Here is a 12,643-nt window from a genome sequence, read left to right on the forward strand (position 1 = left end):
TATGTATTATTTTATTTTAATTTGGTATGGGTATTTTGCTATAAGTAACAAAACAATCTGTAACAGAAACTATATATATTTGAAAAGAATGAAATTATATGTTATCATTTGTTTCCTTTTGGGATCCAAGAAATGAAAATAAGAGAGGTGAAATGCTTTGAAGGACAATTGAACAGAATGAGAAAATGTATAACATAAATATACTGATGACCTTTCTTGCTAAGAACCATTGTTGCCTGCTTAACGACTATAGGTGGTGTTTTGGTTTTCAACATGGCCCCCTTTATGCTGATTTCAGTGTACTAAGGAAACAGAATAAAATAACCTCCCCTTCCGGGGGAATATCTACAGTTTCATTTGGCATAATCTCTTCTATTCGGGCTCTTCCCCCCTAACTTTTTAAGCCCACATAATAACTGAATGACCATTGCTTTTAGCAGGATCATTTTAGCAGGTCCAGGATGGCTAGCAGACAACATCTGGTAGTGTTTGCTAGAGCCACACTAGACAAAGCACAGGTACCTGGTAAACACGACCAAATGCTGGCCAAGGCTTTCCAATAAGCCTGACTGTTCAGTCACTACTGAAACTCCCACAGTACTCTCAATTTCAGAAAGAGAATGTATGCACATGTAATTCAAGACCCACAGCTGTTAACAGACAAAAGGATAATGTTCCTAGTCTTTCCAGACACTCTTGGAATCACAGCATGCTGCAGCCAGGGCTGTGGCTCTTATGTTTTAAGCTGAAGGAAAACTTAGCTGTCATGAAGGTGGAACCACAAAAGGGGATGATGACTGAGATGGTGAGAGAGCCGGAAATGACGTCTATGAGGAAGAACTGAAGGACCTCGGTGTGCCTGAAGACTGAGGAGGGTGCGCTAACTATCTGATTGTAAGTCTTGAACAGATGTCAGAGGCAATGCTTCTCTAAAAAAGTTACTAATTTCTCCCCAAGTGGAAATATTGTCTTTGCTAGCTATTGTGGCAGGTGACCAAAGAGCTGGGTCAACAGGAGTGAGGAGGCAGGTGAGGCTGCATCTACGCAAGCGCAGTTTGTGGAGATGAGCGGCAGGGTGCAGCAGACAGCCCGGACTGCAAGAACTACCCCTCGGGAGATGCTTCACACTGTGAAATCAGAAGACTTCTCAGAGAAGCCTAGAGGGTCTACAAATAATGAAAATAAAACCTGTCTGAGACAGGAACTCACAGAGAGTTACATATTGGGCCTCTGTTTGACCCACATAAGATTCTATTTTCCCAAGAGTTTCACTAAAAGAAAGTTGGGAAAATCACCACTATATATGGTATAAAAACACTGGTCACTTTAAAACAGGAAAAAAATAAAACTATCTAAGTGGCAAAGGTTATTTTTCAAACAGGATGATAGACAAGATTTAAGCCAATGGCTTTGCCTAGCAGCCACTAGTTCTGGGATGTCCTTAGTATTTGAGATAAAAAAATATATATCACTTCAAATCTCTGGAGAAGGGAGAAATGATGGGTGGGTGCAGTGATTTTTAATTTTTTTTTGTGCTTCAAAACATCCTTTTGTAATTGAGATTTTATTGCTTGAGGATCAGTACAGACATTTCAATTTGTACACAATTCTTAACATACATATTGAAAATATAAAAAGCCATTTATTTTCACTATTTTAAACAGTTATTCTAGTGACTTTCCAGCTTAAAATTTGAAGGTAAATTTTCCTTAAGAGGATATCAAGTACGGGTATCTTCCAACGTTGATGAGCTGTTATGTAAGTCCCACCAATTCACAATTTATTATCATCCTCAAATTTTCCATCTTTCACAGCACATTAACAAAGTTACTAGGAAAACGGGACTATCACGACCAAAGATGTTACAGAGTGCACGCAACTCTGACAGGGAGAGCCAGGATCAGGAGTGGTTTTCTTTAGGAAACAAGTCTACTAAAAACCAACATGGAATAGGAGTAATTTAAAATGTTCAAGACATTAAATGCAGTCCTGGGACTCCACTCTGCCATTTAGTATGCTCTGTGTTACAGGATATAAACACTAACCCCCATCCATGGAATGGTAAGCTGACACAGTCAAAGCCTCCCATAATTCAATATCCCACACTATTTTCTGGTTGTACCAAAAAATAAACAACCAGAGAATGATTTACCTCTTAACAAAAAGCATTTACACTTAGAAAAACGGGATGAGGTGGGATTCCCTCCTTAACAATGTTTCTAGAGCTACTAAAAAACTTGCCTTTACAAAATACTTGATAAAAATATTCCTCTGGATTGTTCCAGAAGGGCGACAGGAACCACTGATGAGGCATGGTGTGTGGTATTAATCTGACTTGGCTTCTCTCTCTCCTGCTTCAGCAGAGGCTGGACTCTCCTCAGTTTTAGTTTCTCCATTTTCTGCGGGTAAATCTTCTTTAGTTTCTTGGTTAGCCACTTTGGCCTGTTTTCGCTTTGCTCCCCTTTTCCCTTGTGGTTGTACTTTTTTGTCTGAAGATTATCCTTCGCTGCGGCCTTTTTTGGCTTCATTTACACTTTTGCAGGAGCAGGTTTAGCTGACAACATCACCGACCTCTTCTTGGGCTCTTCCTTCACCGCGCCTTCAGCCGAGCTGGGCGGGGAGGGCGTGTGCCAGGTGCCTGTGGGCTGCATCTCACCAAAGAGCCTTCGAGAGCCTTCTCGAAGCTGGGCTGCCTGGCTGCTGCCATTCTGATTTTTAAAATACTCTCCGGGGGGGAGCCCACTTGCCGATACCACAGCCAGAGCAGTTCTATCCCACAGCAGAGGATCGGATAAAGAAAATGGGGTGTATATACACAATGGAGTACTATTCAGCCATAAAAATAAGGAAATCATGCCTTTTGCAGCAACAGATGGAATTGGAGGCTGTTATCTTAAGTGAGACAACGCAGACACAGACAAATGCTGCATGTTCTCACTCAGAAGTGGGAGCTAAATAACATGTACACGTGGAAGCAGAGTGTGGAATGACCGGCAATGGAGACTCGGAGGGGCGTGAGGAGGGGAGGAGGGAGGATGATGGGAGGTGGCCTCGTGGGTACGATGAGTGTGGCTCCAGTGATGGATGCACTAAAGGCCCTGATGTCACCACAATGCACCTATCAGTGTAGCAACATTGCACTTGTACCCCATGAATATAAACAAATAAAAAATTTAAAAAAGAAAAAATGTTTAGTGCATTATAGGATGCTTAGCAGCAAAATAAAAGATAGAAAAAAGAAAAAAGTTTTTTTTTAAAAAGTAGGGTTGCTTAACTGTGGCATTGAGTTGGATAACACTTTGCTGTGGCAGCCGCGTTGTGCATTTTAGGGTGTTTAGCAGCAACCCTCGCCTCTGCCTCACTCGATGACAGTAGTATGCCCCAGTTATGACAACCAAAAATGTCTCTAGACATTGCCAAATGTTCCCTAGATGGCAAAATTGGCCCCAGTTGAGAACCACTGATCTAAACAAATACATCACTGTCTCACTTCCAAACTTTTCCTTAAAAAGCACAGTATTTCTAATTTTAGACGTTAATTCCACTGTTAAAAATTTCTAAGTTATATAATCATCAAACAGGACCTCAATCTATAAAAGAACAGATAATTTTGACTAGGAAATGAAGAGTTCATTATGCTATCATTATAGTTCCTAAATTTAAAAATATGCATACATTTAAACACTGAAATGTATTTATAAAAGCTTGAAATTTGAAGAATTATAAAATATACCCCTTGTTGAAATAATCCTTGTATTATTGACTTCTCCATTTTCGAATTTTCATCCATGGTTGAAACCAAAGGAGCAATTTGTTCTTGTGCAAATTTTTTAACTGCAAGAAAAAGAAATACTGATCAGTCTATGTTCAAGTGGCAGCCAAATTAATAAAAATTATAATTAGTTCATTAAGAGTTTGCTGACGAAATTTTACTTTTTAACTAATAAGTTAAAATACATACAGGTGCTCTTCTTATTCTTTTAAAATATAATTTATGAAGTTTTTTTTAACGCATACATGTATAATTCCTCATCCCCTTTGTAACCCTTGATGACATTAAAACATAAATAATTCATGTATACGATACAAAAGCAAACACAGAAAGCACAAAATGAAAAATGAAAGCCATGATCTCTGCCCCTCAGTCCCTCTACCCAAAGGCAACTAATTTTAAGTTTGTTATATATTCTTTCTGAAAACTTTTCTTTAAAAAACATCTATATTTATCTATATAGACACATATATTTCATTTGCATTTTTTACATGTAGGAAGCATAAGAGGCACATTTAACCGTGCCTTGCTTTGCTCCCACTTATATCTTGATGATCTTTTTGTGACAGCACATCCCATCTACCTTGGTCCTTTTAACAGCTGCATGGTCATATAGAACAGGGTTTCTCTACCTTAGCACTGTTGACATTTTGGGGCAGGTTAAGTCTTTATTGCGGGGGCATTGTAGAATGTTTAGCAGTATCTCTGGCCTCTGCCCCTTTGGCTACCAGTAGCACCTCCCACTCCCAAGTTGTGGCAACCAAGTGTCTTTAGATATTGCCAAATGTCCTTCGGGGGCAAAATTGCCCCCAGTTGGAAATCACTGTTCCAAACCTTTTAAGTCTTGGATGCACCTGGAATTCATTTTGATGAAAGCACCTTCTTAACTTTCCCAGCATCATAATACCAAATGCTGCACACGTGCAGAGAAGCCACTGGGCTAAACTGAGAGCTCAGTGCATGCTGGCTTGCTCCAGGCTTCCTTTGTTTCACACAAGCGACTCCCTCTGTCTAGAATGGCTTCCTGCCCCTTGTCCAGCTGGCTAACTGCTCTTTATCCTTCAAGGAACAGCTGAAGAACCACTTCTCTGGGAAGCCTTTCCTGACTGCTTCCCTGCCCACTTCCTACCACCCCAGCTCACTTTAGGTGCTCTCTGCTTTGCTCCCCAAATGCCTCCACGACATTTACCATACTATTCTGAAACTATTTCTTTTATTTGACTGTCTTTGCCACTAGACTATGAGTTCCTTAAAGGCAGTGATTTTTCTCTTGCCCATTTTTGTTGCTTCTGTGCTTAGATAAGTAGGTACTAAATAAACAGATATGAGTGACTAAAGACAGACAGTCAAGGCACTCTAAGCAAATTCTTTTGATTTATATAAAATATTTGATCACTTACTCTGTTTCTTCCTTAACCACCTCAAACTCACTTCCCTCAAAGACCATATCGAAAAGTTGAAGGAGCAAAGGAAAAGGAATTTACATATTGTAGTTATCAGAATTCTTAAAAAAAATTTTTTTGAGATCGGGTCTGGCTATGTTGCCCAGGCTGGAGTGCAGAGGCTATTCACAGGCACCGTCATAGCACACTGCAGCCTCAAAATCCCGGCCTCAAGGGATCCTCTTGTCTCAGCCTCCTGAGTAGCTGGAACTACAGGCTACCATACTCATTCTATAGGCAGAATTCTAAGATGGTACCAAGATTCCCAGCCCCTAGTGTCTTTATGTATTCTCTCAGTTTGTTCAATGAAACATGAATCTAAGTGCTGCTGTGAAGGACACTATTTTATACACACACACACACACACACACACACACACACACATATATATATATAGTCCCAAATCAGCTGACCTTAAGAGAAAGAGATGACAGTTGGTAGGCCTGACACAATCAGGCGAACCCTTAAAAAAGATGGGGCTCCTATCTGCTGAAACAGGTTTTAGGTATGAGAAGGATTTGATGTGAGGAAGAGTTACTGGTTTTGAAGACAGAGGGAGCCACATGGTAAGAAATACAGAGGCCTCCAGAAGCTATGAGCAACCTCTGGCTGACAACCAGCTGGGAAATAGGGACCCCAGTCCTATAATTGCAAGGAACTGAATTCTGACACAACCATGTGAGCTTGGAAGGGCTTTGAGCTTCAGATAAAAAGGTAGCCCAACTGACACTTTACCTTACTTTAGCCTTCTGAGACCCTGAGCCTGGACTCATCATGCCTGGACCACCTCTGACCTGTAGAACTGTGAGCTGCTGAGTGGGTGATGTTTTAACCCATTAAGTTTGTGGTAATTTGATACCCAGCAGTAGAAAATGACTACACTTACCATCCATATTCTATAAGACCAACATTTTGATATTGTACTATAGATTTTTAAGTATATCATAATTTTATGTACACACACACACCTCTATATCTGTAAATAAATGAATGCAAACTGCTTTAAGGTTTAGTGGCATACGATTTCTGCTTCTTGATTAGGCGCCCTGTTTCAATCACAGGTATTTTATATTAATAGAAAAAGGTAACTTCTAAATTCCACATAAAATATTAAAACTCCACTATTAAAAAAAAGTGGACAATATATTTACTTCTAACTCTACAAGGCTATATTAGAAACTGGAAACTAGGTGACTCCAGGAAGATCTGGGGAACCAGGGAACAGGGGTGGGAGAGACTTCACTTTTACCCTTTTATTCTGTTTTTTTTTTTTTTATCTTGGATAAGTATTATTCCCCCTGCCAAAAAAACCTCTTCATTCACAAACTTAGTGAACATATTTCCCAATCATGTTATACATAATTCCATACTGTAGACCCAACTCATGACCAGAGGATGAGGTGGAAGTTGAGAATTTACTTACCTGAGCTCTTTATTGTTATTTGCTCATCTGTAAATGTTTGCAGCGGGGCAAATGGTAGTCCGTTATTTGTCATATCAAGTAGAGCTTCCGACTGGGAAGATCTTACGACATGAGGAGGAATTTTCCACGAAGACAGGCACGTTGGGAAATTTCTTCTTAGCTATAGGAACAGCCCCCAGTGAATAGGAAACACAAACACACAAAAGTAAGAAAGGTATTTCAGTATCAGTTTCTTTGGGAATAACTTTACAACCCATTCTTATACTTCATATCAACAAAATAAGGAGCTTAACCTAGTACATTTTTTAATTCACTATCTTTTGAATATAAACACAAATTAGTTTGCTAACATTGTATAATATCTCCTTTATCTAGTAATGAGCTGCTCTAGATTAACAAATTTCCCAGATAATTAACTTTTACCAATCAAGGAAACAGAACTTTCTAGATGGAATTCAATTCTTAAAATGTATTTCATATTCCACTGACTTCTTAGATAGGAAAACTGGAATTATAACACTACCTATGTCTAAGACTGACTCCTATCAAGAGCAATCTCTTGAGGGTAAAGAGCTATCTGCCCTGCCCTGAGTGGCTCCAGGCAGCTGTGCTTTTGTAATTTCCATGGCTGGTTTTGTTTTTTCAGCTTCTTATTAGTGAGAGACAATGCAGCATAAGGGTATCTGATATTTAATAGCTTATGTAATCTTGGGCAAGTGATTTTTTTTTTTTTTGAGACAAGGTCTTGCTCTGTCGCCTGGGCTAGAATGCAGTGGCAGCATCATAGCTCACTGCAACCTCAAACTCCTGGGCTTGAGGGATACTTCTGTCTCAGCATCCTAAGTAGCTAGGACTATAGGCACACACCACCACACCCAGCTAATTTTTCTATTTTTTGTAGAGACAGGGTTTTGCTATGTTGCTCAGGCTGGTCTCAAACTCTGGGCCTCAAGCTATCCTCCCACCTGTGCCTCCCACAGTACTAGGGTTACAGGCGTGCGCCACCATGTCCAACCAGGGCAAGTGATTTTTAACCTCTCGGTGAGAACCTCTCAGAGTCTCAATTTCCTTACCTGTAAAATACACATCATAACCTTTTGGGGTTTTCTGAAGATTAGTAAAATAATCTATACAAAGGCTTTGGCATAGTATCTACCATACAGTAAGAGCTCAATAAACATAAACATTAATGATTATTTCTACTACAATTCTAGGAATACGGTAGTGGAGGTGGTCACAACGTAAGTGGGAGAAGTAACACAGTGACGCTGTCAGCCATCATTTCTTGCCATGAGTGCACCTCCTTGTTACAGTGCTCCAAATCCTTTAACAAATGTAGTAATACAAGAAATATGCTTTCTCAATAGTTTTGACTATATACTTGAAAAGCTGAGAAAAGAGAACAAAGAAACCAGAGTCACTGTGTTTGAAACCCCTGTCAATCTTTGCGACACATCAGCCAAACTTTGCAATTATGTGCCTAGGTTCTGCTCTTGGATTCACCTGAGAAAAAGAAACACTGGTCAGTCGGAGGAAAAATGTATATGTCTGCTCTGTGTCTCCATTTTCCTAGTTAATTTTTTGCTTTGTTTTCAGAATTAGGAGACAGATAGTTTAGGGCAAAGTTATGAGGACTATTTTTTTTCCTCATTAAAAGACAGAGTTGGGACAGGAAAATTAGGGGCTAGAAAGAAGGCAGAGGGAACATGAGGTATTGTTTTCTTCCTGATGAATTAGACAGTAAGAATTAAAAAGAAAGAGTATGAGGGGCACAATGGCGTTCGCCTGTAATCCCAGCGACTTGGGAGAATCGCTTGAGGCCAGAAGTTTGAGACCAGCCTGGGTAACAGTGAGACACTGCCTCTAAAAAAATAAAAAATAATAAAAATGCGATTTTTAAAATTATGAAAAAAAGGAGGGTAAAGGAGAAGTGAGGTAAGAAATGGAAGTGCAAAGGGGTTCAAGAAGGCGAGGAATGTGCTGAGTAGCAGGAGCGAAGGTGGTTGGTCAGACGCAGCTGGCACAAGGAAAGAAGGAAGACCGGGGAGGAAGAATGGGAATATTATGGAGAAGGAGGAGAAGTAAGTCGGGGGCAACTTTGCTCAGTGGCTGGCGGTGGAGTCTTGAATGGGGTCAGTATATTTGGGAATGAGTGAAAGCACGAGCCACCTAGTCTCCTCTACAAAATGCTCATGAAACTTGCCTGTTACATTTCAAAAACTACGATATAATGCCCACATTTATTTCTAAGGGAGATTATTTACTTCACTAAATCCACTACAGAATTCTTTGTGTCTCTTAGTCAACATATCACCTGTGTACCTAAGTTTATCTTTAGAAGAAAGCCCACCACCAAGAAACTAAGAGCCAGTGGGTCTTACAATAACACCTGTTTCCTGCTGACGCAACTGTGAGACCCTGAGTTTCAACACTGCTACTGACAAAGCACATGACCATTCAACACACAGCAATTATTTTAGATTCACAGACAAGATGACAGAGGCAAATGTGATTGAAAAAGTATGGAATGGTATACAATTACAGGCTGAGATAACTGAAGGTACTCATCATAAAGTATACAGAGTGGGATCCATTTTTAACCAAACCATTGAGAGAAACTACCTATCCTCTTCTGGCAGAAAAAAATGTCTATTTAATCAGACAGTTTTTAATAAAGGAAACTTTTCTTTCCCTTGCCTTTAACTGCACAGCCTGAGGTTTCGATGTTGATTTTCTCTTGTCCCCTGCCCTTCAGTGGTGACCTCAGCCTTTGCAGCCTCGGTGTCCACTCCATCAAAATGATTTTCCACGGTTATAACCCATTGCACCACGTCATCACATTTTTTTGTACAGAGCAGCAATTGCTACTTGAATGGAATAATGGTTATTTATGACTTGCCAAATACTTTTTTCAGAGCTGGAGTCCGATCTGTTTCCTACTCAACTGACCAGAGTTCTGCCACACTTGGCAGTGTTGATGATCAAGCCTGGGGCCTCTAGACGCCTGTGGACAGAACAATAGAGTCCACGAGCTTGGATGGTGGAAAAATCACATCTTCATTTCACTAATCTCTAACTGAAACGCAGCATTTCTTTTAATCATTAATGTAGGCAACTAGTTACAGCAGTTTTAGCAGAATCTGTGACTTTGTCATCAAAAGAAATTGTAGATATTTTTATATCACATTGAGCCGGTGCAAATATCTCGAAGTATTGTTTGTGCTCACCACTACTTCACATTTACAGCAGTTATTAGAACTGCTGCCAGATCTTATTAAGAAACACATATTATTACATCACAATTTAAAAAATATTTTTAGAACTGCTTTATTATAATTTCCTTTATAATTCTATATATTCTATATATTTCTAAACATTTTGAGAAAATGTCTATAGACTTTACTACATTGTAGTATACCCTTCACTCATGGCACAAAAAAGGGTTAAGAACACCTGATTGCGGAATGTTCTGGTAAAGGTTCTTTTGCTAAACTCTTTAAAGTTTAACCACCATTGGTCATAACCCTTTCTCCATTATGCTCCAGCTTGACGAAGTATTGTTGCAAACAATCTTAAAGTGCTTCAGATCTAGTTTTCACCATATATGAAAGGCAAAGGAAGACATCGGAGAAGCCACGCTCACCCACAAAGAAAGAATCAGGCTTTTCACAGAAAATGCTTCCACGTAACACAACAGCACTTTGCCTTAAATCCCGATAGTCATGTTTTCCCGCCAGATGTGCCCTCCTGCTCTCTCTCCTCCCTGAGATAGTTCCAGAGGTGCACCCCATGGGCTGACTGTCGACCCGATGTCAGTCATCACTGAGCACTACACAAAGCTCTCCCCACCTCAACTTCTTAGAACATTCCTTTCCCTTTCCTCAAGTAAGAGCAACTTCACTTTCCTCAGAGTACATTACTTTCCCTGAAGCGCTCTCGAGTGGAAACTGCTCCTTCTCTCACAGCCTTCCTTTCCAGGAGTAAGGAGGTTGGGTCATTAACTCCCTACTCCTCAGCCAAGCCTCAGGAACATCACGGCCCCCTCCTCTCGTGGGAGGAAGGGAGGAGGGAAAGGAGTAAGAAAGGTGACCATTTCCCTTGAGGATCAGGCCACCACTCACTCCCTCTGCCATGCCTCACCACTGGCTCTTCTGCCCCCCTGGCCAGTTTCCCTTATTCACTGAACCCAGTTTACAAACATCCTCTCCACTCACACATGCCAGTATCTGAGACCGCAGAGTCCACAAGGCCAGCTCATGCAACACTCTGGCCTTGAACTCTTCATCTCCAGCAACTCTCTCCACTGTCACCCCCTCCAAGTTTTCTCTCGGATCACAGCTTCCTGTCCCTCAGCTTGCCCATGCCCACTGACCTACTATGCCACCAATTTGTTCTAGAACATGGCCAGCTTTCCAGTCCCATCACACAACTAATTTCTTTGTCCCTGACAGTCTCTCTTGCTTTCATTACCGTCATTGTCCAGCTTAGGTTCCCTGGTTGATCTTTTTATTCACTTCATATGTACCCCAAACATTCTTACTCCTATCATCCTGTTTCCTTCTCCCCACCATGTAGAACATAAATAACGTCCCTCTTTTTAAGGCCAGTTCCTTCGCCTTATTTCAGGATCTCATCCCTCCCGCCTTCTCAGAATCTTTGGTCAACACTTTTCTCCTCTCAGGTTTTTTCCATTTCTCCCTCAAACTTCTCATCAGCATGAAAACCCTGCTCTAATTCTTACCACATTTACTAACCATGCTCGACCTTCCATCCACCTCTAGCCACCACCCTTTCTCCTCTCCTGCACAGCTAAACATTGCTAAAGTGGCCTCACTTGCTGTCTCTACCTCCTTCTCCCCACCCAATAAATTTCTCAATCCACCCTAAGATGGCTTCCTCCTCACCCCAGCAGAATCTCCCTCCATAAGGTCATCAAACAACACCTCCATGCTCTGCAGGCTTCCACTTACTTGCCCTCAGCAGACTCAGTTTAGCTGAGCCACATACCCTCCTCCTTCCAAATGCCCTGATTCCCATGACTTTGCTCTGTGCCTGTTCTCCTCCTATTCTTTCCAGCTCCAATCTTTCTCAGTCTTCCCCTATAGCTTGTCCCCCACTACTTGATCCTTAAGGGTTAGGGACGGTGGGGAAGAGGGAGGAGAAACTCACACACACTGTGAGCCAAGTGTGTAAGTCACTGGTGAAATCACTTTGAACAATTTCATGATGATAAAGATAAAGACCTGTGCTATGCAGTGGTCCGAGACCCTTGGGTGATGCCTCCCTGAGATGAGACCTCCCCCACAAGCATGGGACTTGATGTACAGGACTTGATGGCCAAACAACTAAGGTGCAATTGGCCCTCCTCACAGCCCAGCAGCCTGGGGAATGGTGACCACACAATGTGAGAAGCACGGTAACAGAAGTTACATGCAAAGGGGACTTGGTCTTTCCCTGGAGCAGTTCAGGGAGGCTTCAAAGAAGAGGTGGCATTTGAGCCTTGAGTGAGGAGAAGTATTAATAGATCACCTGCTATGAGAGAGCATCCCAGGCTTAGGGAACAGCAGCTACAAAGCACACTCCTTTGAACTGTCTCCTTTTCTAACAGATGTAATGCCCTTCCTCTTTGACCTATAACCCCAAGAAGCAAGAGTCAGCCCATGCCTTATTAAAGTTACCCTCAGCAAAAAAATAAATAAAGAAAGAAGAAAAATATATATATATGTGCCATGGTTTGAATGCAGCCCCTCCAAAATTCAGGTGTTGATACTTAATGTGATAGTGTTGACAGGCGGAGCATTTAAAGAGGCACTTAGGCCATGAGGGCTCTTCCCTCGTGAATGCAATTAAGGACCTAATAAAAGTCGCTTCACACAGCATTAGGCTCCCTTGCCCTTCTCCTTTCCGCCAAGTGAGGGTCTGCGAGGAAGGCCCTCACTGGACAAAGAAATCTGCCCATTCCTCGATCTTGGACTTCCCAGCCTCCAGAACTGTTGAGGCATTTTC

The 12,643-nt window shown here is 41.3% G+C and overlaps 1 protein-coding gene and 1 pseudogene across 2 annotated transcripts in view; both read right to left on the reverse strand.

The window, feature by feature from the left end:
- Positions 1 to 12,643, reverse strand: part of ACADSB (acyl-CoA dehydrogenase, short/branched chain) — a 42,992-nt gene that overhangs the window by 15,014 nt on the left and 15,335 nt on the right. For both annotated transcript variants that reach the window (XM_012642449.1, XM_012642448.1), the window contains exons 2-3: positions 6,638 to 6,797; positions 3,734 to 3,834 (exon numbers count right to left, since the gene is read on the reverse strand). In XM_012642449.1, coding sequence (XP_012497903.1) covers positions 3,734 to 3,834; positions 6,638 to 6,797 — 261 coding nt within the window. The remainder of the gene's footprint in view (positions 1 to 3,733; positions 3,835 to 6,637; positions 6,798 to 12,643) is intronic.
- LOC105808657 lies at positions 2,326 to 2,651 on the reverse strand (annotated as a pseudogene).

Source organism: Propithecus coquereli, unplaced genomic scaffold (assembly GCF_000956105.1).
Source record: "Propithecus coquereli isolate 6110/MARCELLA unplaced genomic scaffold, Pcoq_1.0 Scaffold179, whole genome shotgun sequence".
Lineage (NCBI taxonomy): Eukaryota > Metazoa > Chordata > Mammalia > Primates > Indriidae > Propithecus > Propithecus coquereli.